Genomic DNA, 26,893 nt, shown 5'->3' on the forward strand with positions numbered 1-26,893 from the left:
AATGCACTAAGCTGAGATCATGTGTGTTATGTGGAAGTCGGGTGGTGAGGAGAAGGAAGTTTTAGCCTCTTCTTTAACTGCAGTTCACCTCTGTTCTGGAAGCTTTTAGCCTCTTTGATATCACGTTTGAGATGCAATCACTGTTGCTGTGGAAATAAACATGATGGCACATAAAGAAAAAAAAATGCTATCAAGTGGGGACGAGGCAATGGGAGCAAATGAGCCCTTATGAAACAAAGGGCTCTCTCATTCTCCAAGCACCATGTCTAACAAAACAAAATATCAGGCAGAGTGACTGAAAACACCTTAGAAAAATTGACTGTGCTTAGCTGCGTTATATAATGGGACATCATCAGATCGTTATCTAAATTACACAATCTGAGGCATTTCACCCATTCTGTGTTTCTAGGCTTCCTAAATGTTCTTTTTTTTAATCTTCCTCCCATTACAACCTCTGCAAATGTGTGCCTAAATCCTCGTGTATGTATGCACCGTTATTGACTTACCAACGCTAGATTGCTCCCCAGTCTCCTTACTTAATCTCCTGTGGCTCTGGGAACACTAAAACACAAAGATTATTGTGTGCTTGATATTGCAGATAATATCATTATCTTTGAGGCTCGAAACTCTCCTGGGGCCCCTCCCTCAGGAAAATTCAACCACTGCTACCGCTTTGCAACTCAAAACCAGAAAGCACTTTTCTTCTGCGTTGTGACCTTCGCTGTAAGCATTGCAAAGGGCTGGAGTGAAGGAACAAAAAGATCCAAAAACCCTTCTGTGCAGCACATGCTCTTAACCTCGACTGCTGCTGGAAATGAGTTCTGCTTTCATCCAAGCAGGGACAAACACAAAAACAGCTCTTGTCATGAGACCTTGGGACGACAATTCCTGCAGCTGTGCAGTAATGACATTCTCGGCATGGCAGATCTCTATCTAAACCCCAGCTAATTGTTAGGAAGAGGAATGTCTGCACAAACATTCATGTCTCACATGCATTCCTGAGCTCTTCTGCAATCCTGCTTTCATATCAGAAGCCCCAAATGTTTCAACACTTCTGAGGGGCAGGGCACTAAGTAAAATACCAGGAAGATGATGTGGATCCCAGAACAGTAGGAAGAAACAGATCAAGAGAAAGATAAAAAAATAAAAAATAAATTTTAAAAAATCATCCAAATGTTAATGAAGATAATGCAAACACAGAGCAATAAAGGCTAAGAGCTATTGGGCAGTACTTTGCTCCACTGAAGAAACTAATTTTTAAGAGCTCAGTCCAGCAAGTACAACAATCCCCCTGAGCCTTCCAGCTGCAGCGGCATTTCCCTTGATCCTTTCAATCCTTTTCAATCCAGCAAAAAGCTGTGGGATGGAGAAACGAGGGGAGCCCCACAGCGGGGGCACCAAGCCAGGGCTGCCCTCCCTGCCAGGACCAGGTGCGTGCCATCAGCTCTTTCACCCAAAGCAAAGGAGAAAAAAAAAAACAGCCAGCTGGGGATTAGAAGGGAACAAGTGGCTTATGGTCATGGAGCAGCTTTGGCGTAACCAAAGGGGAACTTGGTCCATGCAGTGGACGTTGCATGTTTGGGTTATAGTTGGCAGCAATAGGACCAAATGGAAGCAGCAATACAAATAGATATACAACAGCACCTTTGCTGCTCACACCTTCTCCAAGCAGGTGATGAGGAGCCCAGGGAAAGCTCAGCTTGCTTTTCGAGGTTTCAAGGAGCAAAGCACACTGCAGGCACAGGTCCCGCATCCCCGCAGCCACGCCACATCTGCACCCCCAGACACACATGCACAGCGTGGCTTTATCCCAACAAAGGAGCATTTGTGTGCCTGCTGCTCGCCCCCGCGCTCATATCTGCTTCGGTCAAAAGGGATTGTGGTGGAAACAAGGGGCATTTCCACAGAATTTCGTTTTCTCTCCTTCTCTTGTCTTTGCTCTTCACTTCTAGGTGACGGTGAGAGGCTCCACAGCCCAGTGGTTATAATTTATCATCCGTAATCAATTTTTAGTGCCATGAACATTGTCCCCCCATGCTCAGACAAGGAAGCATGACTGCCAAGTGTCAAGTGTGAGAGCGAGGATGAGTAAAGTGGTGACGCATGGAGGAAGGGGAACAATCTCCCTTGTCTTTTATCCACCCTGGGTACAAGGCCATGGTGAGCAGCACGTCTCCTGCATACAGCACAGAGGCTTCCCTGCTGCCTCCCATGCGGCCAACCCCGCTCATGTGCCAGGGCAGCCCCGGGTGGGACAGGGAACAGAGGCAAAGGAAAAGTGGGCTTGAGCATGAAAGATTTGGCTTCCCTGTGCCTCTTCACACACCGAAGTAACAAAAACATGCAGAGAAGGGAAATCAGATGAAGCAAAAACAACAACAGCAGCAAAAGACGCCGAGTATTTCCTAAACAACAAATAGATCTTTCAAAATCAGGTTTATATCCTCAGAGAGAGATTGCAGGGGACGCATCCATTTTTCTTGCCACATAGATTTGTACAACAAATTATTTACCCATCTGGGTATTGCATAAGACACCGGTTAGAAACATTTCTTTTGAGTAAAAGAATAACTGAGGAGCCGTGCCGGTTAGCTGCCATCCCTGACAGACGCCGTCTTCTCCCGTCTCTCTCCTCTCTTGCTAGAAACAAAGCAGTGTTTTACGAGCAACCGGTAAAATCTCAGGTCTCATTTTCCAATTTGAAGCCTCCGAGATGCTCATCGCTGTGTTCCTACCCTGTAACTACCCTCCAGTCTCCCGTAATTGCACTCAGCGGCGTGATGCTGGGCTCTCAGCTCGCAGCAGCCCTTGCAAAAACACTTTAGCAGGATTTCCACGTTAGCTCTCCCCCTCCCCTGATTTTTCCTGCTGGTTTTTCTCTCCGGACAGCCAAGCCCAGCACAGAGGCTGGGCTCATGTTGTCTGAGTGTAGACCACAGATTGCACAGGAGTCACGGGAGGGGACAGCACCCCGACCCGCAACGGCAAACAAACTTTTCCACCAAACTCTCCCCACCCGGCTGCTAACAGGAGGCTTAGCTCCACAGTTTCGCCCCTCTACCCCTACAGCCGAACCCCTCTGTAACAAGTAACCCCCCCATCCCCTCTTTCCACCCAACCCTTGCAGAGCCCATCAGTGGCACGGACCGGGGACGCGCACCCCCTGCCCGAGGGGCCCCCTCTCCCCCCAGAAACCCCAACCCCTCCAGAGGCTGGGCTGGCCTCGGGGGGAGGATGCTCAGAGCTCAAAAACTTCCCCACCAGGGCCGGACCCTCCTTTTCCCTTCCCTTCCCCACCGCCCCCGCCCCGCCCCGGAACGGGGCGCGGCAGGCTCGGGCGGGCAGAGCCCGGAGGCTGCGGGCTCCGCCGGAGGCTCCGCGGCCGCGGTGAGGCCGGGGGAAGGCGGGGGGGAGGCTGCGGAGGCTGCCGGGGGAGGCGGGGGGCGGGGGGGGGGGACACGCGTGGGCGCCGCTGCGGGCTGCGGGTGCGACAGGGCGGCGGGCAGGTGGGATGCGGGATGCGGGATGCGGGTTGAGGGATGCGGGGTATGGGATGCGGGACACCGTGGGACGGGGTGGGGGGGGGTGGAAAGAGGGATGGGGGGGGTCCGGCTGGTGGAGGGGTGGGGGGCTGCGGGTTCGCCCTGCTGGGAGCTGCCGGCCGAGCGTGGAGGGTTTTTATTTTTGCAGCCGTCTCCCGGTTTTGGATGAGCTGTCCCGAGTCCTCCCCGGTTTTCTTGCGTGCTCCTCCCGTCCCTCATCCCGCCCCCCCCCCCCCCCTTTTTTTTGCTCGGTGGCTCCGCGGTGATGGAGGGGCTTCTGGCGACATCAGTGCCGGGGGCTGAATTCCAGGGCTTGGGGCCGGGGGAGGAGGGCTCGGGTGCACCGATCCTGCCCAAGCGCCCCAAAACTGGTGGTCGTGACCCCCCTCCCCGCACCAGGCGTCGCCTTCCTCAGATTCCTCAGGCAGGAGAATTTCTCCGAGTAAACACCCTGCAGGCTGCGAAACGCACCCAGGCAGCCTGCAAGGAAACTTCTGGCCTAAGTCAGCGAAAGAGACAAGTTGGAGTCAGCAGAGCTGCAGGAAGGTTGCTCTTGTCCTACTGAACTTGCTTGGGATTTAGGGCGGCTGGCCAGAAATCCCATTTCTCCCCCAGCCACTTCAGCTTGGTTTTTCCGCTCGGCGGCTGCCAAAGTTGAGGTGGCGGAGGGGAGTTGCCGGCAGCTATGAGCCCTTGTAATTTTTTGTGTGTGTGCTGTTATAAGTTAATAATCCCGCTCTAGGCTGCTGGCCAAGAATTTTTGCTTCAAAAATGCAAGCAACGTACGAGACCCATTGTGTAAAAAGATCATCTGAATGTGGGACAGGAAGGGACCTGGCAGGTCAGCAAATCTGCACTCTGAACGATATTACGCCTTATTGCACGCTGCCGTAATTCATTTGTCCCCCGTCTCCCGAGAAGGGGAAGTTTCAGAACTTGACGAACATATATTATACAATTTCTTCCAATATCCATCCTTCTCTAACTTCATATTTGCGCTCTGGTTGTTCGCTTCTTTCTCTCTTGTTCTCATTTTTCTTCATACCCATGTAGAAACAGTAGTTGCTTGCTTTGCTCTCTGCTGCGTAATGCCAAACAGGCCAGAACTTGCCGTCTGTTTTCGTAAAGCAGGCTCCAGCTCCTGCTGATCCCCAGCAGTCCTGTGCCACGCGTCTGCTCGCCGGCTGCCCCATGGTTGAGCAGAGCTGTGGGGTCTGTCGGGTGCCTCTCCTGCTTCGACTCCTCACCGAGAAATAGACCCCTCACCTGGTAGGCGTTGCAATAAAACTCCTCCTCGGGCTTTTACTGTCTTGTGATGGGAGTGGGAAACTGGGTGTTTCCTCCCCAGGTGCCCACCCGACCTCTGTTTTCTGCTGTCAGAGCTGATTTTACCCTGCCCTCCCATTAATCCCACTTTTACGGCACATCCCCATGCTCTGTGCTGGCACAGTTTCCTCCCAGCTTTCTCTTGTTTGCTTCTTCCTGTGGAAGTGTCACGAAAGGAGATGTGGGGTGGGACGGGGTCTCCCTCACTCCCAGTAGTGACCCCACCAAACTCGGACTGATCCCTTGATCCATGTGAGTAGTTGTCCTCTCCTTTTAGATCTGTACCCTATTTATTACAAATTTTCATCCTCTGTGGCTTGCCTCCCATTTCACTGTGAGCTGTGCAGCAAGCGCCTGTTCTTCAGCGGTGCTGAAAGCTGAACTCTACCCCTTTTTGTGTACCAGATATGCCTGGTAGATTTCTCGAAGCGACCGAGTAGAAAATTGTCCTTATCAAAGCAAACTAAGTTGCATTTTGCCCCTCTTTCCCCACCATTTACTTCTATGTCTTCAATTATTTTTTTTCCTGCAGTGATTATTCCATTGACGAGGGGTTTTTAATCCCACCATTGTACCGTAACCAGCCACAAGTAGAAGATGGGAGTAACTGGGCAGTGGGTGGCAACACAATGCAGTGATAAGGCAGTGAACAATATTTGTAGAGCTGAAGCAGCTGGGGGAACTTCAGTCAAACTCCAGGCTCGTATCGGAGCTCAGATTTAACTCCCAGTCGAATATCCTTGCTCTTAGTGTTTGCAATAATGTCTATCAATAATGATTCAGAGAAAGCAGCACCCACTGAATCAACAAAGTCAACTTGTAGGATCATGCAGCGGCTCGGAACAAACCCAGCTCTGCTCAGTGCAAAACGCTGTAGCGGGTAGATGCAAACACATCATAAGGAGTTATCCCTGTTCATATCCCTGTGTTAACATTGTGTGTTGCTTTTTATCTAACTAGGTGAAAATGAGCCGAGTATTTAGCAGGAGCTCGGTACAGCCTTGCACCACGATGCCCCGCGTGCAGGAGGGAGGCTCCCCAGTAATGCTCAGCGCGTCCGTGTGAGAGTGACTAGGCGCTTCGGACCTAATACGTTATAATCCTTTCGGCGTTATCTACCAAGATTGTTCCAGTTTCTCAGCATTGCACGTGCAGCAGTGGGAGAGAAAGTATTGCAACAGAGCAGGCAAGCAGTTCCCTATTTCTTTACACTGAAAGCTCTTCAGCCCCAGGCTGTCAACCAAGATGCTAAGACCGAATTGGGAGAAGGAAGAAAATTAGGTCAGATTTTGAGCTTTGGCTTTGTCCAAAGCTTTGGCTTTGTTTTGTTAGCAACAGAGGGCGGTGTCTTGCAAATAGGGCTGCTGCGAGCCTAGGTGCGGGGTCATTACGTTTGTGCCACTTCTCAGTAAGGATCTTGGTCGAGGCCGCGTATCACCTGGTTCTCTTTTCCTAGGAAAAAAATCACCAGTGAGCAACAGACAAGCCTTATAATTGCTACCAGATGTCGTCAGTGGCAGACAAGGAGCTGATTTTGTGGAACTGAATGTAGAAACAAATAGGCAGAGGGTGTGTGGAATTCATGAGCCACTGAGTCATAGCCTGCGATGTGCAGGAGTTGCTGCAGTTAAAAGTAAGTGTTTGTACAGTGTGGCAGGTGAATGTTTGCTGCAGTTTTGTCAACACAACCTTTCACATCTGCAGCAAGCTTCGAGAGAGGGTCCCTGTTAAGCAGCGTGATGATTTTTTCTATTTGATGTAACCAGCCAGTGTGGTTCATGGATTCAGCTGTTTCTAGTAGTTTGATACCTGTGCTGACATTTCAAAGTGCTGGAAATACTGAAGCCACAGATCAATGAAAATCTTAAGCAAGCAATAATGTTTGCAAAAGGCTCTGAGCATTTTCAAGGTGCTCTGGAAAACCTCCTGAGCTGATAAAGGAGACCTGGCAAAGCCAGCAGGAGGACTGAGACTCAGTGGATGGAATTTTAGTCCCAGAATTGGAGTCACTCAGCTGATTCCAAAATGTTTTAAGTACCCTAAAAGTAACATCTCACTTCAGAAGGGACTTTGTTCAGGTGCTGTGTCCAATGAAAAAAATAAAGGGAGATGAATAACTGCCAAATCTTGTTGGGAGGGTGCAATGTTCAACTTGGTATGGTTATAGTAGGTGTCACAAGGTGGTGCTATTTTGCATTGACATCCCATTTCTTTTTCTTGCCATGACCATTATTTTGCCTTGGCTGAGGTGTAAGTGGTACTAATTTGGGGAAATGCTTAAAGACGGAGGGATGATTTGCTCTTTGCAGTACTGCTCCATTAGAGCCGGTTGTGCAGGTGTCCTTGGTCAATCCTTCGTGCTAGGAGGACTTTCCCAAAAGGGGCACAAGAGAAACTCCAATCGATACATTGCATAACTGCTCGCAGCACCCCCACGGCTTCAGTGGCACTGATTTCTCCCCACATCCAACATCCAAAGCCTTCTGTCGCCTCTGCTGTCTTGAACTGATGCTGAATGCTGAAATCAAAGCAGGACGCTGCTGATGGCCACCTTGGTGCCACGTGGCTCGCCACGCTTCCAGCTGGGAGAGCTGAGTCACGTTTTAACGAGCAGGGACAGCAGGGGAATTTGGAGCGCGCTGGGATAGCTCCAGGAAAGTGTGGGAAAGGAGGCACCGTGAAACCATAAAACCTCTAAATTTAGTTCTTTTTTAAAATGGAAAACATTTACGATTTTAACTGTGTGTGAGTCCGACGCAGCAGGGGGTGAGGCGCCTGTCCTCCCAGCCCCGGGGCAGCTCGGAGGGTCGTGGGGTCTGTTCCCTGCCCAGCTCCGTGGCAGGGACATGCCCTGTTCCAGGGCACACAGCAAGCAAATCCCCAGCCAGCAGCAGGGATGCAGGCAGGGATGCTGCAGCAGCCCCACTTCCCCTGCCCGAGGCGGTGGAAGAGGACGGCATCGTTTCTCTTTATCTATTTACTTTCAGCTTTGGTCACTAGGTCTGTTTGTGGTGACGCAGCTATAGAATAGCTGTTACCCTCCACGATGTCAGTTAAATCGCATTATTTTTAATAAGGCAGCTATCTCTGTGCTGCTTCTGCTGTGCTGGTTTCTTCTATCTGGCAACTGTCTGCGTCTCATCATCCTGCTTTTCCGTTAAGTCATCGCGCCGCGTTTGCTGCAAGCAGCGAGCGGAGCGTTAGCGTTATCTTCTGATGGAAGCCCTGGGTGGAAACAGAAGTCCCCACAGCATGAGGTCGCTGCTTTTTGGGAACGATAGTTTTCCTCCCGCATCCCTCCCAGAACCCAAGCCATGGTGGATCAGCTCCTTTCCCACCGCCTGGCCCAGCTCAAGGTGTTTCACCCGAGTAAAAGGATGGTCCTCGCTGTGAAAGAGCTCGTGATGAGGGGCAGCAGCAGCTGCCATGCACGGGATGGGGTCACTCTGGGGTTTTGCCCCCTTTGCCCAGCACAGCTGTGAGTCCTGCCGCCGCTGCAGTGCCGGAGTGTGTAACCCTTCCTCCTGCCCCGGGAGGTGGCTGCGATCTCCTTTGTGTGCCTCTGGCTCAGGAAGGGCTGGTTCATTCCCTGAAGGAGATTAATCACTTCTGCTATTAAAAAACAAAAAAAAAATCCTTTAGAGTTGGTCAGCTTAACTTTCAAACTTCCAGCCACGTGCACGTTGCAGAAAAGCAAACATATGCCTAGCCCGAGCAAAAAAGTTTGCATGGAAAAAGCAAATGGGAGTTGCAGAATTTACCCAGCAGCGGGCTCTGCAACTTATAAAGTGTTCGTGAGTATGTCTCGTTCTTGACTTTTGTGACAAACAGTGCAAAGTTGAGCCTGCCGCGAAGGTGAGGTGGGGAGCAAATATTTCTATTCCCTGCTGTGTTTTAATGACTTGTTTCCCCTCTGTTTTACATCACAGCGATGTGGCACTCAGCTCCCCGAGTAGCCTGCACCCGAAGCCTGGCCGAGCTGCTGGGCTGCTTCCTCTGCCGGCTGCTTCCCAGCCTGCTTGGCTCTGTGTGCTGTTTATGCACAGTAGTTCCAAATTTCAGAACAAGCTGTCCAATATTCGTGAGTTATTTTGTGTTTATCCAGTCCTGAGGCATCTTTCAGAAGCCTGGGGATAAATTCTGGTTTTTGTGTTTTTGTTTTTTTTTATAATTCCCATTACTGGAAACGCACTGAAACTAAACAACCAATACCAGGCCCTAAATGTGGCCTCTGTTTAGCTGGGAGAAAGGTTGGAGAAAGGACTATCACAAAGCTGAACTGTTTTACAAGCCTACGATTCCCAAACCCCTGTTCCGATAATACTTGTAAGCAAGTGCTGGAGCGAGCCATATGTGTAGAGATGAATCACATATAAAATTATATCCCAATATTAGTTTTATATTTAGTTACAAGATAAATACAGTGATTTTTCTCTTCAAAGTCAGTGACAGCCCCGTTCTCAGCTGATGTGAAGCAGTGCAGCTCCTTGGACTATGCAAACTCAAGGGTGTGACTGAACCACTGATTTCTTTGCAAAGAAAAAAAAATATCAACACTTGTTTCTGAAGTGTTTCAAGTTATTGGATGAGAAAAACTGAAAGATATGAAAATGTTAACACAAGATATCCTGCATTTATGTTAAGACTGGTTATGTTATTATGTTAAAATACATGGTGGGGCCATTTTGTCCCCAGCATGAGGATATCTCATTGTAAACCTCCAGGTGGTTGGAGCATGTTAAAATCCCTTCACGTTAATTATAAGACTGTGGGTTAGAATTAGGCTGAGTTTTTAGGAGTGACAGCATTAGTTCGTCAGCCGATGCTGTAGCAAAGCAAAGGGTTAAGCCACTCAGTGTGCTGGGATTATTGTATTATAAAAGAGGGACATCGAACTTTTTCACTCAGCAGTGGAGAAAATAGTCTGAAGGCATCTTTGGAGTGGATTAGTTTTGAAATACTGCTAAGCCAGTCCTCTGTTCTCTGCAAGAATTTATTTTAAATGCCTCAGACGCTTAACTTTTTGAATTAACAATCAAGCCTGTTCTCTGGTTGCTCTTAGTAACATTCAGAGTCGTACCAGCTCCCAGCCAAGTATCTGGGTCCGATCTTCCTAATGTGTGCGATAAGCACTTCGCCTGTGCCATTAGGAATCCTGGCTACCACCAGCCTTATCTGAACAACAGCGTTCAGGATGTTTGCTCTCAGGCTGTTCGCTCGGTAATGGTTCATCAGCAGTTGCAATGGAAAAGCTAATCTCGATACGAGGGAGTTGGGTTTGCAGCCTGTTTGGGGAGCAGCTGGAAAAATGCTGCCTCCTTAAGAACCCTTCTGCTGTCCCTGTAGCTTTCTTTGTCAGGGCTGTCCTCAAACCTTGCCGTAGCTTTTTGGCTTAGCAGTACATGCAGCCTTCTGCATCTAACCCTTTCCTCTGTGGACTTCTTGCTTTATACCAGCTCTTATGGAAGAGCTATTCCCTGCCTGAAGACCTTCTTCCTCATGCGAGTACACCTCCTGGCACTGTGCAATGCAGGTATGCAAGATAAATAAACTGAATAGAGAGCCAGTGAGAGCACATACGTCCATTAGAGAGCCATGCGTGAGGTTGTACCCTTTGCTCTGGGTAGAACTGCTGATGCAGGGCTTTTTGGTGGGGGGGGATTTTTAAGTTTTGTGTTTTTTTTCCAGAAAATGTTGTCATCTCCTGTCCAGTGAAAGCAGAGAGTTCCTAGCTGTTCATGGTGCTTCCCTAGCTGGAAGCACCCTCCCCAAAACAGGATGTTTTTTGTTATAGAAACTTCCTACCAAAAGAGCTGTGGGTTTAATGCTTTAGATGTTTAAAGCAGATCTACCCCCATTAAATACAAAGTTCCAGGAAATATGCAAGTGCTGGCAGGAGCAGCGTCTTTTATTTTCATTATCCAAAGCATCCATCAGATAGAGACTACTTCAAAAGGCCTTTGTTTTTTTCTCTCCCCTAGCATCAACTTCAGTGAATGTATATAGCAGAAAGGCAGTCAGAGGTCTGTGACAAGAGGGCTGGGAAGTGTCAGAAACTTCTATAGGTAAATCTCCTCCCAGTCTCTGATGAGAGAAATTAAACAAGCAGAAGAGCCAGCAGTCAGCTTTGCAGCTCCCCATGATTTGCTGAGGGTGCCGAGATGTCCTTGCTCCCAAAGGAGGAAGAAAAGCCCTGGATTTACCAGGGAAGAGCATCACTCTCCCACCCCATCTGCTCCCCACAGGTCTTCTGGACCTTCCTGCCTGCCCCATGGCACAGGGGCATTGCGCATAGGACAGACACTTCCTTTCCCTGTGGGCGGGGGGAAGATTGGGCTCTCCTCATAAATTTGTATGTCCTCACATGGCCAGACCCCCTTACATGCACTTTCAGTGCTTTGACGTCAGTCGCTCTGGTTGCTTAACCCACAGTTCTGTTCTCAGATGAGTGAAGGACTGTTGAAGAAGTCTGGATAATTTAACCTGGCAGCCTAGCTTTTCTCTGGAGACCCCATAACCACATGCTCACTCACCTGCCTTCACCGGCTCCACAGGGGCTGCAGTACCCAACGAGCAGTGGAGGTGAATATTGCACCGTGACTGCTGACTGTGTGGGCAGTTAGTGATTTCCTAGCGGATTATAAGCTCCAGCCGGGATCACCTAAAAGGAACCATCGCAGCAGACCTCCAGAAATGAGCTGCGCACCCAGCTTCCAAAAATCCTTGAAACAACTTCTGAGAAAAGCTGCTGGCACAGGAACTGGTTTGTCGCATGAGCATGGAGCAGTGAGAAGACACCGGTTGCTATAACGAGGAATAATCAACTTCTAAGGAGCAAATGAGTTATTTTAATTTCTATTTAATTGGATTCCTGGGTTTCATGGACCCATTGTGCGAGCAGAGGAGCCCTTGAAGATGCCCTCGTCTCCTTGTGACGCATAAGCTGGAAGCAGGAGCCACCATCCAAACCTGCTCATTTTTCTCATCTGTTCATGTGCTGGGAGGCCTGCAGAGAGACATTGCAGCCTTGGAGCTGTTTTTATGCTTTTTAGTCTGATTTCACTGCTTCTGCTCTTTTTTTTTTCTTTTTTTCTTTTTTTCTTTTTTTTTTTTTAATGTGGGATGATGCAGCCTTTCCAAGAACACAAACATTTCTGGTGTATCTCACAGATCTTGGGTTCAGATAAAACCTGATGAGAGCTGATAGCCCTTTAAATTCCTTCCACTTGTTGCCAGAACTGGAATTTGCAACGTCAACAATCCTTTCTTTGTAGCATTTTTTTTCTCTTGATTCTCTTATTTCTCCCCAGACGTGCTCCAAGAACCAGGTCAGCAGCTGATCTTCTGAGGCCTTGGGCATTACACTTCAGGAGTGCACAGCAAAGTGAAATTCGTTTGCTGATGTAAAATCCACCATAAATGAAAATTTACCTCAGATCGTAGTGCTTTCTACAATAGGATGGAGAACTGTGCGGTCATTTCCCTCAGCACTGAATTGTTATGGTGAAAATCATACCCCTCTCTACAAGGACATGGAGGTCCTAGGGCATGTCCAGAGAAAGGCTGCGAAGCTGGTGAAGGGCCTGGACCACAAGTCCTGTGAGGAGCGGCTGAGGGAACTGGGGTTGTTTAGTCTGGAGAAGAGGAGGCTCAGGGGAGACCTTACTGCTCTTTGCAACTACCTGAAAGGAAGCTGTGGGGAGCTGGGGGTTGGCCTCTTCTCCCAAGCACCAAGTGATAAGACAAGGGGAAATGGCCTTAAGTTGCGCCGTGGGAGGTTTGGTTTGGATACTAGTAGAAATTTCTTCACTGAAAGGGTTGTGAAGTGTTGGAACAGGCTGCCCAGGGAAATGGTTGAGTCACCGTCCCTGTAGGTCTTCAGAAAACGTGTAGACTGGTGCTTAGTGACATGGTTTGATGGTGGGCTTGGCAGTGCTAGGTTAACAGTTGGACCAGGTGATCTCAGAGGTCTGTTGCAACCTAAATGATTTTATGATTCTATCATTATAAAACTGTCTTAGTTAGAAAGCAGAGGGGTAAATCCCTCTCTAGCTTTTAAGCTAGCTGAATTTGGGCCAAAGGACAAGCGGATCAGGGTATTTCTGGTGCAGCCAGAACTGGTGGAACAGTGCTCCTGTACTCAAGTGTTGAGTTTCCCCATTAAGGCAGCAAACTTCTTACTGCAGGCTCCAGCTTGTGATTTATTCAGGTTGGAGGCCTTGTGGAGCAAGAAAAAACAGCATTTGAGGTCTAACGGCTGTCACGAGCCAGGTAGGAGGCCTCTGCCAACATGGGCCATGTTGAAATATTCACAATTCGATAATAGCTGACTTTGAGTTAGCACCTCCCGAGAGGACGAATGGAGCCATTTCACAGCCGTGGCGCACAAGCTAGTCTCCCTGTGAAAACCCAACCAGAAAAGCAGAAAGATGTTTTCTGTTAAAAGGAGCTTTTAAAATCCTCACAGCCTTCTTGGCCCCTAAAAAACAGGCTGGGATGAGGTGCAGGGGGACCCAGGGGTGCCCAGGATTCCCGAAATCACACCCCTGCCATGGGGACCCCTTGTTTGCTGTGGTGCCCCTCTCTGAGCTGCTGACCTAAGCGTGCAGCCCTGTCTGAGACATCGCCCTTGTTTTAAGCAATCCTGGCCCTGCCAGCATTTCAAACAGCTTAAAAACCTTGCAGTTTAAAGCCCCGGTGCTACAAGAACTTGAAGCCAAATAAAACAGTCGGGCTGAGGCAAGGTGCCGCCCCCACACTCTCCATCCCACCCTAGCCAACTTTCTTCCTCTTTTTTAGTTTTCTTGCCTTTTTTGTTCTTTTTTTTTGCTCCGTTTCCTTTGCCAGATCATTTCCCTGCTCTGAGTCACCCCACATCAGGGCTGCTTTGTTAAGAGCCTGGGGACTGCGGCCACTGACAGATAGATGCATGAGCCTCCCACCTTCCCATACGTACTGCCCTAGCAGTGGCCAGCACAGGGTGAATGAAGTGGGTGACAAATGACATGCAAATGCCTTCCCTGGTGGCTACAGAAAAATTATTTGCTTGCACCGTTCAGAAGACTGGTGTTTGCATATTATTAAACGCTGACATCCTGTTGAACTTCTTGTAGCATAAGATTTGCAGACAGTGACTCGTTCAGGGATTTGGACTTTATTGACTGAGGGCTGCTTGGCAGAGAAGGAGAAAATGAGCTGGATTGGGAAGTGAGCGCTCGCACGGCTATTTGGAGAGGATTCTTCTGTGCAAGGGAGACGGGAGAATAATTTGGCTTCAGCTCCAAGGTAGGGATTCATTTTTTCTGTCCTCTTGGCTTCCTGTGGAGGTGTTTAGGAAAAAAAAAAAAAAAGGCAATAAAAGAAGCTTTTTGGCTCTTGTAGTATCTGTTTGCGTGACAGCTTCCCACTGCGAGGGAACTGTGAGAATCTTAGAAAGTTACTACCGCGCTTTCCATGTTGCTGGGTAACAGTTTCTGTTTCTCACGTGACCCCCCCCAAATCATCCTCATAAATTGCATCCGAAAATGCCAAACGATGCTGGCACCGCGGCTGCGGGGGTGCGTGGAGGTGCTGCCCCTGCCAGAGTGCGTGCGCTGGAGCAGGCGGCCGCAGACCTGTGGTACATCCTGTTAGGGTTTCTGTGGGACCTGGACCGCAGTCAGGATGCTGTGAGGAAGCCCCATAAGACCGGGATACAGGATTTGCAGCCCCATTAGCTAGTGGCGGTACCGTGCCGTGGTTTTTACCCAGCACAGGTGGGAGCTGACATCTTCTGTGTGTGGGATGAGTGCTGGCTAACACGTGGCAGCCCTCTGACCCTAAATCTGCGGGTCCTCCAAGGGCCTGTGGTACCATGCGAGGATGCTGCAGGGCTCTCACCTGCCACGGAAATCTTTTTAAATCGGTTTGGCTGATAGGGGAGACTCGCATGTTGCTTCTGGCCATGTTTCCTCGGTGGCAGCGGTCATTTCTGATGTGAGGGTCTGACTTATGCGCCAATTTCATTTAAACCTGGCTTACCGGGTTAGGGAAAATCCTTTATCAAGTGTCTTCACGCAGTGTTACCATTGTAACTAAGAGTGTTTTTAAACCAATTTAAAGCTAAGCTAGAACAACCTTTAAATATAAATAAGGCTTTAGATCACACTGAAGATCCTAACATAAACATCCTTGAGCATCTCTCTTTAGCTTGATTTGTATGTGGTTCCTGCAGCAGCCTAATGATTTATTTACTTGTTTGTTTACTGGGGAGGAAAAAGGCACAGGTGATTATTTTTACCGGTGTAGTTAATCCTTGTTTAACCCCACCACTGCCAAAACATTCTGAATGGACAGGTTTACCACTTGTACGAGATATCACACGATATCGTACCTTAAATTTGCCCAGGAGAGAGAGGCTGCACTGACACACAGCATCCTTATGTTGGTGGGTGAGAGTGAATGAGTACAACACGCTCTTTCTATGTGCAAGAATAAGCTGTGCTGGCATAAAACATACACATTTGTACCAGTATGGACCCAGTCCTTTTTGTCTATGCTCTGAAATCCATCTCTGGGTGTTTGCTGATGGAAAAAGCCACTGCAGTTGTGGTGCCACCTCCAGCCAGTGTGTGGCTGGCCCCACTCCTGCCCGTTAACTTCTTCAGTAGGGCAGAGCAGGACTGGGTACTTATTCCAAACCCTCTTCATTATTTTTATCATAAATCACTCATTCTTGCCTCTGATACAGCTGCGGATAAAGAATGCATAGATCTGAAGGCAGCTGAGGCCGCTCTGTCTTTTTCTTGCCATAAACAGCAGGGGGTGGTTGGAGTGCCCAGCCTGGGTCTCACTGAGCTTTGCTGTGCTGGGTTGGGCAAACCTTGCCTCTGTCTGTTTGCCACCACAATGCTTAACATGAGCTCCCTCAGTTCCTACCGACAGCAGTGGGCTCACACGAGGGTCAGATTGGTGTCTAAAATGGAGTTGCCCCCCAGTTTGGGTGTGTGGGAGGGTGATCTCATTAATCTGAGTGTACCGAGCTGTTCAGACACTGCACAGGAAAACACAACAGGGGAAATGAAAGCAAGAGGAGAGGAGGAACGAACCCTTCAGGTTTTCTGAAGTGTTTTTGGAAAGCGCAAAGCCCAGGATGTTGTTTCTTTTTAGTGACTGAGCAGTCTGACATGTTGCAAAATACAAAGGCTCTGCACATTCCCAGCAGCAGAGTGAAAACTGGAAGTACCCAGAAGCAAAACCTATCATTAGCAGGCAGCCAAGCAGATCAGCCTTCCCAGTGCCAGGAACAGGCACAGAAGGGAGGGAGGGGCTGAGCAGCCCTAAAAGAGCTTTTCTTAGGGGCCGAGGGTTTGCAGCAGCAGCCTCATTGAGAGAAGTGAAGGGCTGCAAGGCAACGAAGCAGTACATGGGGTCGGGGTGGCTCAACCCTCCTCGAAGAGCAGCAGGCAGCTGCTGACCCTCCTTGTGTCCCTCAGTCCAGCAGCATGGACACTGGGTCTGCTGCCAAAAAATCGGTGGCTTTGACCATAATTTTTGTCCCTTTCTTTTTCATCCAGTTATACAGAGCTGCCCAAAGAAATTCCCCTTTTCACGTCTCCCAGGTCCTTGCTGTGATCCACGTCACCCTGGAGGCATGTAATAATTGAGACGGAAAGCTGTGCTGTGCAGCTCTGTGCTCTGCAACTTCAAAGGATGGAGAAAGTATTGACGTGCCCTGATTTATCCCCTACAGATGTCATCTCCCTAAGAGCTGCTTTTACTCCGAGGAAAGAGGGGAACATGATGCTGCAGGGAAGCATCTGATTCAAAAAAGAAAGGAGAAGGAAAGTTTAAAAGTCTGGGTTGGATGGGTGCAGAGAGCATTGCAGCTTTGCAAACCCAATGATCCAGACAGCACCATGAACCACAGCGCTGCTGTGCCCGGGTGCAAGAGGACGAGCATTTCTCATGTCCTTATGTTTTACAAAGGAGTCTCTCTAAATTTGGCTGCTTGGGAGTATTTTTGCAGTCCTATTTCTCCAGGTGCCATTCCCCACCAGGCCTAACCATCCTCGGAGGATGAGGAGCAAGATCAGGAGGGTGTTGCATGTATCCCAGTGGCTGTTGTGAACAGTGGCTGTCCCCGCTGCAGGAAGCACAGGTTCAGCATCAGGACGTGTCCGAGGGAGCAGCACCCAGCACCTTTGCTCAGGATGTAGCTGGGGAGGGCTTGGGTGCTGCAAGCACTGTCAGACGCAGGCTGGGCGCATCGCTTCCACCACTGCATCCTCCCCTGCAGCCTCGGCAGCAGAACAAAAAGTTCCTTGTGCCCTTCTGTAGGCAGGAGGCAAGGTGTATTCGTCGTATTCAGGTCTAGCCCTTGTCTCTTTTGTTAGGGGGCTTTCCTTTCCTCAGCCAGCACAATCTAAATTGCCTCCCCGACACAGCCAAATAGATGCTCTCCATTTTAATCTCTTATCTGGCTCACTCTGCTGTGATCACCTACCGGCTAATAAGCTCCTGTGGTCAGAGATAAAAGGTGAAACCAGCAGCCCTTTAAGGATGTAGCTGAGCGGCGTCGCAACACTGTGCTTCGTGGAAAACAAGGAAAGATGCTGCATTCATAATATATCACTCATATCTCTGTTTGTAAACAGATTTATCACACCATCTGCAGAGTTGTGCTGCGGTCTCCATATTTATTTCCTTTCCATTTATATAGTACAGCTCCTATTTATTTTATTCACTTTTTGTGGTTACATACATGAGCAGTCTTTTTTTTTTTCTTCCCCACAAAAAAGAGTGTGCTCCCTGTGGGAGAGCATATTTAATCAACCAAATTTGTTCAGCTTAGTGCATACCAACACAAGCCATTACTGTTTCGACATTCACCTGCCTGGGTTTGTTTCTCATCTTTTCACATCTGTATGGAGCAGGTGGGGAGGAAAGGATAATTTAGAACAAATCCACTGGTAAACAGGATGCTCTGTCGGTATTTCCTGTCTCCTATTGCAGTGGTTTAGCTTAATTTTCAAAAATCAGCTAAGCTTAAGGTCAATAATCCTATTATAATCTCTTTGACTTCCTTTAACTGATACTATATATAAAGATGTATTTGTCCAACCGGAAGAAAAAAGCCAGCCGGCTACGTTATCTGGTTTGATAAGAAAGGTTTAGTCATATGCAAATAAAAAGGTGATTTACTGAGTGTAACGAGAAGTCACCAAAAGAGAGAGGGAGCTTGCAGTCGGCAACCACTCCTGCAGCCCCTTGGTTCAGCAGCACCGGGCAGGAGCATGGGGCTCCTCTGTGCCCCCACGGGGGGCTTCAGGGGGCTCTTCTGTGCCCCCATGGGATTTAGGGCAGCTGTGAAACCGGCTTCTGTGCTTGGTGCTCACTTCCACTTCAGGGAGAGCAAAGGGCCTGGGCTCCAGGAGAGCCAGGAGGAGGGACAGGTCCCAGCCAGTGCATCAGGGCGGTGATGGTGCCAAAAGCGTGGGCTCAGCCCCTGGTGTCAGTGCTTGGTTTTGCGCTAACTCCCTGCACAGGAATAAAAACCTCCAGGACTTCCAGTTACCTGTGTCAGCAGGAGGCCAAGGGATCTGGGATTTGGGGGAACCCTCTGAAGGAGGGTTGTGGGCAGGATGAGCTGTGCTGCACCCTGTGCGGATGCTCCTCAGGTCCAGCCTTGGCCAGCAGACACTGGAAGAAGACCCCTGGGCTCGATGCAAAACACAGGGCAGGGTTTGACCACAACTCCTTAGGAGCACCTCTGCAGCATGGGACCATAGCTCTGCTGTGGCCAGAGGTGTGGGATGCTGCCGCAAAGCCCGGGCTGTGACCATGGGGCTGGACACTTTTGCTTCCCTCCTTCTGGGCAGGGAGGATTTCTGGTCTGTGCATTGTGCCCAGCTCAAATTCCTGAGCTCGGGCACAGAGGAGCAGCTGGGGGTGACTAACTCCAGTGAGACTTTTGCCAAGAGTAGGTTCCGAGTTGCAGGCACTGATGACAAATCTTAGAAACTCTAGCCTATACTTTGGCAGGAAGGTTTTTGTTTGTTTGTTTTTGTTTTATGGCCCTTTTTATTACTTCTTAGCTGTACAGTGTGTTCTCAGAGGGTATATTTGCAACTTCACGTTTTTCGATCATGACCATCACCAGCTGGGCACTTGGCCAAGAACTTCTTTCCCCTCTGCAAAAGGGTTTCTCCAGAGCTCTTTAGAAGGTTGTTAGGATTTTCTGTGACCATACACAGCTAACTATCACCCCTCTGACCCTTACTCAACACAGCTTTTAATGCTGTGATTTGAGTGCCCCTGCCAAAAAGTCCCACCCCTCACCTTGCCCTGGGGGAACTGTTTGAGATACCTTCAATATCCCATCCCACCACGCTTGGTATCCATCCCAAAGGCGGGTTTAGGCCCATAATATCATGCCCTCAATGCCTACTGCAAATTAGTAAGCAAACTGTTTGGCAGGAAGGCTAGAAGCCCTTGTGCTGGAGTTGGTGATGGAAGGCAAGATTTTCCTATCATCCTTTCAATCCACCAGGTGCTGGGTTTGGGGGGCCAAACAGCCACCAGGTTATTTTGATCTCCGTGCAGGCTCAGCAGCCCATCAGCAGAGATGCTGATGACATGGCAAAGGGAGGAGGTAGTGTTGATGGCTGGCTTCAGGGCACAGAGGCTAGCCCCAGGTTTGTCCTCTTTCTGTGGGTTCTCTCTGGGAGCAATTGATCCTTAAAACGATTGCACTCATTGTATAACTAACGAAAATCATTGCATATCTGAAAAATGAGGATCCTGCCTCAAACATAAAGTTGGGCATCAAGGGTTCATTTGGCTTGGCTTTGGTAGTTCTCTGTGCTGAATCAGCTCCTCACCCTCCTTGCTGCTAACGGCGTGGCTGAGACAGACCACAGGAGATGGACCTTGAAAAGATGTGCCATATCTCCTAAAAGATACGCTGCTGTTTTAATAGCCTCCTGCTGCAGTCCCTCTGCGTGCAACCTGTTGGGCTCGCACATTATCACACACAAGCACCACATTTTGCAAACATATTTGCTCTTACAACAGACAGGAAGAGATTAAGTGAGTGCTATAAAATGAACCTCTGCATCATTCAAAAGAAACAAAAGCAAAAAATAACAGGGTAATCGGATGCTGTTATGAGCAGGATATGCTCAAAATGGCTTCTACATCCCATTACAAATACTTAGAAACTGCAGTCTTTCCACTGCAGTGAGATTTTTAAGTGGTTTAATGGACATAAGGAGTTCAGAGCTGATAATGCCACTTCCAACCTTATCCTTTCACTGCATGAAAATAGGTAGTAGCTATTGACTGGTGTAAATTGGCTACTTTTAAAGCTGTATTTGCTGGCTTAGATGTGCTAAGAGTCTCTTTACAGAGTTTTCAGGGCCTGAAAGTAATGTGTGTTTTTAAGGAGGGGATATATTTAGTTTCTTCAACAGAGGACTGGTTCCAGTGTGTGCCTGGCATGCTGGAGAGCTGGTCAAGGAGCAGGACCTTCTGTGGCTATGCTTAATGTCCTGAGCCCTAGGAGAAAAAACAGGGCTGCCAGAGAGTGGTGGGCAGTCTAAATAAACCTCTCACTTTGTCTTTTCTTTCCCTTTCAGGACAAGCTGTTCATGATGTCAATCAAAAAGGAAGGTGCCCACAAGAAATGGGCTGCCCTGAAGGAGAAACTCGGGCCCCAGGAGACCGACCAGTCAGAGGCCAACCTGGAAAATGCAGAGCCGGAGCTGTGCATCCGTCTCCTGCAAATGCCGTCAGTGGTGAACTACTCCGGGCTGAAGAAGCGGCTGGAGAACAGCGACGATGCTTGGATGGTCCAGTTCCTGGAGCTGTGTGGGCTGGACCTCCTCCTGGAGGCCCTGGACAGGCTGTCTGGGAGAGGGGTGGCCAGGATTTCCGACGCTTTGCTTCAGCTCACCTGCATTAACTGTGTGCGAGCGGTCATGAACTCCCACAAAGGCATTGAGTACATCGTGAGCAATGAGGGCTACGTCAGAAAACTCTTCCAAGGTGGGGAAACGTCTTCCTGCTTCACCCATCACACGCAGTGTGGAGGGGCTTTGCTGGTGCTTGTCCTCCTGTCCTGCGCCAGGCTTCTTGGCAGTTGTTGATTGCATCTGATGAGTGAAAGAGATCGTTTTCCTCTTTAAAATAAGACTGCTCTGAAGTGACATTACCATTGCCAATCAATGTCATTTAGCTGGGCTCGTTTCCACACCAATGTCCTCATAGTGCATTAAAAGGTGGGGATAAACTCTGCCTTAGCTGTACATGGGCATGAGAAGTCCACAACCCAGCTTCTCAGCAGACATTTGCTATTTTAGTCTTTGCGAAGCCCAAGAGTAGGAGAGCCATAAAAAGGGCTTGGAGACTTGTAGCTTGTAGAGAGGAGGGAGGGTGGAATGGTTTAGACTCAGAAAGCCCATTCTCCGTGCTGCTTAGTCTTTTCCTTCTAGGAAGTGTCAGATAACACCACTTGCTTTCTCCTGCCATTCACTTGGCTCGTCGTTAGGTCAGAAACTCATCGGGGCATCTCCTAGGACTTGCTTATAGAGCACTTAATGATGGTGGGGCTGGGAAGATAACTTCTGTGCTGCTCCGCGGAGCTGAGATCACAGCTGCGTCTGGAAACCTTTATTAATAGCTCTTCCAAATGCATTTAATCTGAAAGCTGGCTTGCTCCCCTCTACAGTTTTAAAGTCCTCTTTCTTTCCCTCAGCCCTGTATTTTCTTAACCAATGTGAAATACAGAACTGGCATTTTTGTACTGTGCAAGGCAGGGGGACACCCTGGGCTTTTCAGCAGTCTAGCATCTTTGTGCACTACAAAGGAAAATAAAATAATCTAATCCACTCCCTCCCAGCTCCCAGGACTCACAGAGAGAGAGTAAAGGAAGAAAGGGGAATACAAGAGGACTGGTGAGAACAATTGGTTTATTTGATATGCAGATTGGGCGCTTCTGCACTAAAGATAAGACTCATTAATTGGGGAAAATGGTTCATCTACTGTTCTAGAAAACACCCATAACTGAAAATTGGAAATAAAATGTGTGACTGCAAGTGCTGAGATCTTGGCTGCTGTTTTAGCACTTCCACTGGCACTTGGAGGAAGTGAACAGCTACAAGGAACACCAAAATGACAATAGGGTACTTGAATTAGCATTTACTGTTCCAGCTAGAGGTTACTACTACATACTGCTATTGAGATCAGACATCTGTAAATTGGGATATTTTTCTTCCTATCTTCCATCTATTGGCTGTGTTCCTTCAGTCTTTTTTCTACCACTGGCCACAAGCCACGTAGCAGAAGACAGTGAGATTCAGAATACTACCATGCTATTATAAAGCTTTTTTTGTTTTGTGGTTGTTTTTTTTTTTTCCTCCAGCACTTGACACAACTAACGTCATGGTGAAAAAGCAAGTATTTGAGCTCCTGGCTGCACTGTGCATTTACTCATCAGATGGCCACACTTTGGCTTTGGATGCCCTGGACCATTACAAGGCAAGTCTTGAGCTGCAGCAGGAGGTACTCTGCTCTGCTCTGACCCATGCAGGCAGATCCATGTACCGCAGAAAAGGGCTGGGAATGAACGTCATTTTGCATCATTTTGGTAAGAGAGGCAGGGATTCATGAGGTGAAATCTGGAGGAATTTTGGCCTGATCCCCAGAAGACCACAGGGCTTCTCTGTGACTTCTCTCTGGGCAGATGACTTCCAACACAAAGCTCTTTTTCAGCACAAAAAAAGCACTACCAGATTAGCAATTAGATAGTGCCACATCCATCAGTTTCACTGGCCGCAAGTCCAGTGAGCAAAAAGCATAACAGGATGCAGGAGGAGTTTCACAGACTTCCTTCTCTGACCTTACCCTGCTCAGTGATGGGAGTGCTGCTTTTACCTATATCTTCCTGTCTTGTACTCAGCAGTGTAAGTTGAGAGAGGTTTTAAGATGCTAATTCTATTTGAGAGCCTACATTAAAGAGACGGACGTTTCTGAACTGTCTGAGCAGAAATGTTGCTTGTGTTATTAACAGAGTGTGAAGAACCAGCAGTATCGATTCAGTGTCATAATGAATGAGCTCTCCAACACGGATAATGTGCCGTACATGGTGACACTGCTGAGTGCTATCAATGCCATCATACTGGGGAAAGAAGACCTAAGAACAAGAACACAAATACGAAATGAGTTCATAGGTAAGGATATTTGTTGCGCCAAGTTTTTCCAGAAAAAAAAATAGTTGCTAAGCACAGGGCAGTTTTATGGCTTTATTTTCAGGTGATCCATAAGGTGATTAAAGAGGGCTGGGAAGGAAAACTGCAAATATTAAAGCCAGACTTTTCTTTTTTGCCTGTCTATTCTCTCTTCCCTTCAGCAACCTTTCTTTAGTCAGATTTATTTAACTTTCCTGTTCTTCCATAGCTCATAAAGTGTGCACATCTGAGCTGGTGAGCCTAAGCTCCATGTCCCTATGTGGAGAGAAAGGGACGTTGGACCACACAGTTCATCTGACTTACTTTAGACATTTGATTTAGAGTGAGATAACTGTGTCCCAGAAGTGCCTGTGTCCCTCTGTAACTCTGGCTCGCTCAGCTGCAGACGTGTGTGCTGCAGGCCTCTTCATTTGTTGAATGAACCTACCTGCTTTGACAGATCCATCTGAAGATATTTTCACTTTTTATCACTGCAGAAAGTGCTTATGAGAATAAAGTTATATAAAGTTCATAATAGATCAGTGCCAAGTAGGTCATAATGCTAATATATATGTATTTTTTGTTCTCCCAGGGCTTCAGCTGTTGGATATTTTAGACAAGCTAAGGTAAGGATCACTGCTTAAATTTTCTTTTACAAATGAGCTTTACAGTAACATAGCTATGTTAACTGTGAAGCGTACCCGGGTGGAGTGGACCACACTGGTGTGCATCCATTACGTGGGAACAGAGACATTAGGCCAGTGTTAAAGCTCTTCATCAACCACAGCGTCGTGGGGACTGCTGTTCCAGGTGGCATTGACAGAGGCTCTGGGTACAGATGGATCACAGCTCAGGGCTGCATTTCAGACTGAACCTGAAGTGATGCCGTGGGCTCACTGAGCAGTTGCTGTATTCAAACCCCTCTCACTGATGGTGTTTGTCGCAGAGCATCCTGCTAAAACACTTTTCTGATGTATATTTGGAAATACCTGTCTTCACAGTTTCTTAATTTTAAATTGATGTTCTGTCAGAAGCACCCAGGATAAATCCTAGAATGCTTATATATGAGTTGCAGTTATCCATGTAACTGGAATTGCTGCATCCAAATCCTTAAAAGTGAGGGAAGAGAAGACCTGTCAATACTGCCAACTAGCAAGAGTAGAGCTCCCGCACTGAGTCTCTCAGGAGTGCTGAAAAATTTGTCTTTAGGGTGTTTTGTTTGTGTTTTTTTTTTTTTAAATCAAGTTTTGAGCAGCATAGAAGGAAGTTTTTCCAACAGAAGTATCACTGGAATATTTTCAGTTTGTCTTGACTTTAAAAAATAAAAGAAGGTGGCAGCCCACTTTCAAAAAGGTGGAAATGCCACTCTGTTGTTAAAGCTCCAAGGAGAAGTCCATACAAACCATGTGCTGGGCCGGATTATGCCATGAAAAGTCCTATTCATTTCCACATGTTGTCTGGAGAAAGAGATACATCCAGTTCAAGAGAGGATACACTGGTGGCTTTTGATCCTTTATCAATAAGGTAGAGTTGGGTACTTTTCAGCGTGAACTGGCTGAGTGAGAGAGCCAGAGATAAAAGCCATTTAAGCAAAGATAATTATCTGAAAATCAGTGAGGAGCTCTCCAGTGAAAATGAATGCTGTAATATTGCAGAGACATAGAGGAGGAGGATCTGCTTATCCAGTGTGATACGTTTGAGGAGTTCAAGGTAGAAGATGATGAGGAATTATTAAAGATATGTGATGGGATAAACATGAATGATCACCATGAGGTCTTTTCATCTCTCTTCAATAAAGTAAGTAGGCCCTCATGTGGGTTGCACAGCCATGCAATGGCAGCGTTAACAAACTTTGCTTGGAACCAGCCTGGTTCATAGCCTTGCTGTGATGGAAAGCTGCTCTGTCTTCCAGGTGAGCCGCTCTCCAGTCTCCATCCAGCTGCTGTCCATTCTCCAGAGCTTGCTCCACTTGGAGCCGTCTCATCACTCCAGCCTCCTGCTGTGGGAGTCCTTGGATGCAGTAGTGAACAGAGCCCTTTTGCTCGCAAATGACAGTAAGAAAGACGTACATACAGCCTAGCCTCGTAGTCAGTCTTTTTTTCCCTCATCCCACCCAGTGCCCACAGAAGTCCTTCCCTGCAAAGGAAGCAGGGACAAAACTACACCTGCTGCATAGGGTCAAGTCATAATGTGGCGCCCCAGCCATGCAGATGCCAGCGAGAGCTGGCCATGTTTAGCAGTGGGCTTGGGTGCCATCATCTTGCTGACGGTTAAGTCCTGGTGTTGCATTAAGTTTTGGGTCGTGGGAGTCAGTGGGAATCTGTTTTTGTTGTCATCCTGACACTGATGCTGGCAAGCCTTGCTGGCAGGCATGCTCAAAGCGGTGTGTATGGGCCAGAACCATGGGAAGGAAATTGCCTGGAAGTTAAAAGTGCAGTTGGGTAAAGTGACTCAAGGGAGTGGGCTTTGTAGCTCCAAGTCTGTTAACTGTGGGAGCTGAATATCATGAATAACCCATTGGGCCCCATCCCCTTCTCTGACCCTGACCCATTTCTCTAGTCCAAGGAAACACAGTGGAAGAAGTCATTGAGAGGCTGTTATCTATCAAGAAACATCCAAACAAGCAAAAGAGAGCTGAAAACCGTCTTTCTGGGAACGCGAATGGAGGCATCCGTACCGAAGTAGAACGAGAACCATGTGCAAGTGCAGTTCAGAGCCTGGTGGGATCAGCAAACCCCTCCAAGGCACCAGCATCTCCCTCAGGGCCACCTGCCAATGAAGAGAAGATCTCGTCCTGCCAGCTCTCAGCTTGCTCCGCTTTACCACAGACATCTAACCTACCACCCAACGTTGCTCCTGCCCCGCCACCTCCACCCCCACCACCTCCACCCCTGCCCTCTGGCATGGCAGCTGTGCCCCCCACGTCCCCCATGATGAATACGCCTCCAGCCCCTCCACTCCCTGGCATCCCTCCTCCTCCAATGTCCGGCATGGGGGGCATCCCTCCCCCTCCACCTCCATTGCCTGGTTGGGGGGGCATCCCTCCCCCTCCACCTCCATTGCCTGTCATAGGGGGCATCCCTCCCCCTCCACCCCCATTGCCTGGTTGGGGGGGCATCCCTCCACCACCACCCCCATTGCCCGGCATGGGGGGCATCCCTCCACCACCCCCATTGCCTGGTATGGGGGGCATCCCTCCTCCTCCACCACCACTGCCCGGCATGGGGGGCATCCCTCCTCCTCCACCATTGCCTGGTATGGGGGGCATCCCTCCTCCACCCCCATTGCCCGGCATGGGGGGCGTCCCTCCTCCTCCACCACCATTGCCTGGCATGGGGGGCATCCCTCCGCCACCACCCCTCCTGCCCGGCATGGCAGGAGATCACATAGAAGCCGTTGTGGCCTCCCAGTTCGGCTGCCCTCTCGGCTCGGCCAGGCCTCCCCGCAAGACGGTGAAGACGCCAACGTTGAGGATGAAGAAGCTGAACTGGCAGAAGCTGCCCTCCAACGTGGTGAGAGGTAGGTGCTTCTGGCATAGAGCCGCTGCTGCTTTATGGGTGACCCAGGGGAAAACCCACTGTTTCTGAGGTTGTCAGATCTGGTTGACTCTATTTAGATACAGAACTTCCCTGATTTCCATTGCATCTGACCTTCAGAGCTTAAATAAATAAAATCAGGATGAAGCCACTAATATATAAAAACCATTCCAACTAAATCAGTAGTTTTGAATAGCTTGTTTATAAATAAAATCATTTGAAATTAAAAGAAGGGGGGAGGATGAGAAGATTCCTCTAATACACCTTGGCATGCCTTAGGCTT

General features: G+C 48.6%; 1 protein-coding gene across 12 annotated transcripts in view; it reads left to right on the forward strand.

Moving 5' to 3' along the window:
- The first annotated feature begins 3,246 nt into the window (after positions 1 to 3,246).
- The window catches only part of INF2 (inverted formin 2), a 40,399-nt gene continuing 16,752 nt past the window's right edge, over positions 3,247 to 26,893 (forward strand). For 3 of the 12 annotated variants that reach the window (XM_083838610.1, XM_083838614.1, XM_083838615.1), the window contains exons 1-8: positions 3,247 to 3,387; positions 20,486 to 20,894; positions 22,270 to 22,385; positions 22,918 to 23,077; positions 23,667 to 23,700; positions 24,730 to 24,871; positions 24,987 to 25,128; positions 25,634 to 26,593. In XM_083838610.1, the coding sequence (XP_083694736.1) occupies positions 20,498 to 20,894; positions 22,270 to 22,385; positions 22,918 to 23,077; positions 23,667 to 23,700; positions 24,730 to 24,871; positions 24,987 to 25,128; positions 25,634 to 26,593 (1,951 nt within the window). In that variant the 5' untranslated portion in view covers positions 3,247 to 3,387; positions 20,486 to 20,497. Of the gene's footprint in view, positions 3,388 to 5,828; positions 6,055 to 6,324; positions 6,502 to 10,324; positions 10,402 to 10,556; positions 14,154 to 20,485; positions 20,895 to 22,269; positions 22,386 to 22,917; positions 23,078 to 23,666; positions 23,701 to 24,729; positions 24,872 to 24,986; positions 25,129 to 25,633; positions 26,594 to 26,893 lie in introns of all 12 variants that reach the window. The other 9 variants (XM_083838616.1, XM_083838619.1, XM_083838621.1 and 6 more) reach the window with 9 other exon arrangements.

This window comes from Anser anser (assembly GCF_964211835.1).
Source record: "Anser anser genome assembly, chromosome: 5".
NCBI lineage: Eukaryota > Metazoa > Chordata > Aves > Anseriformes > Anatidae > Anser > Anser anser.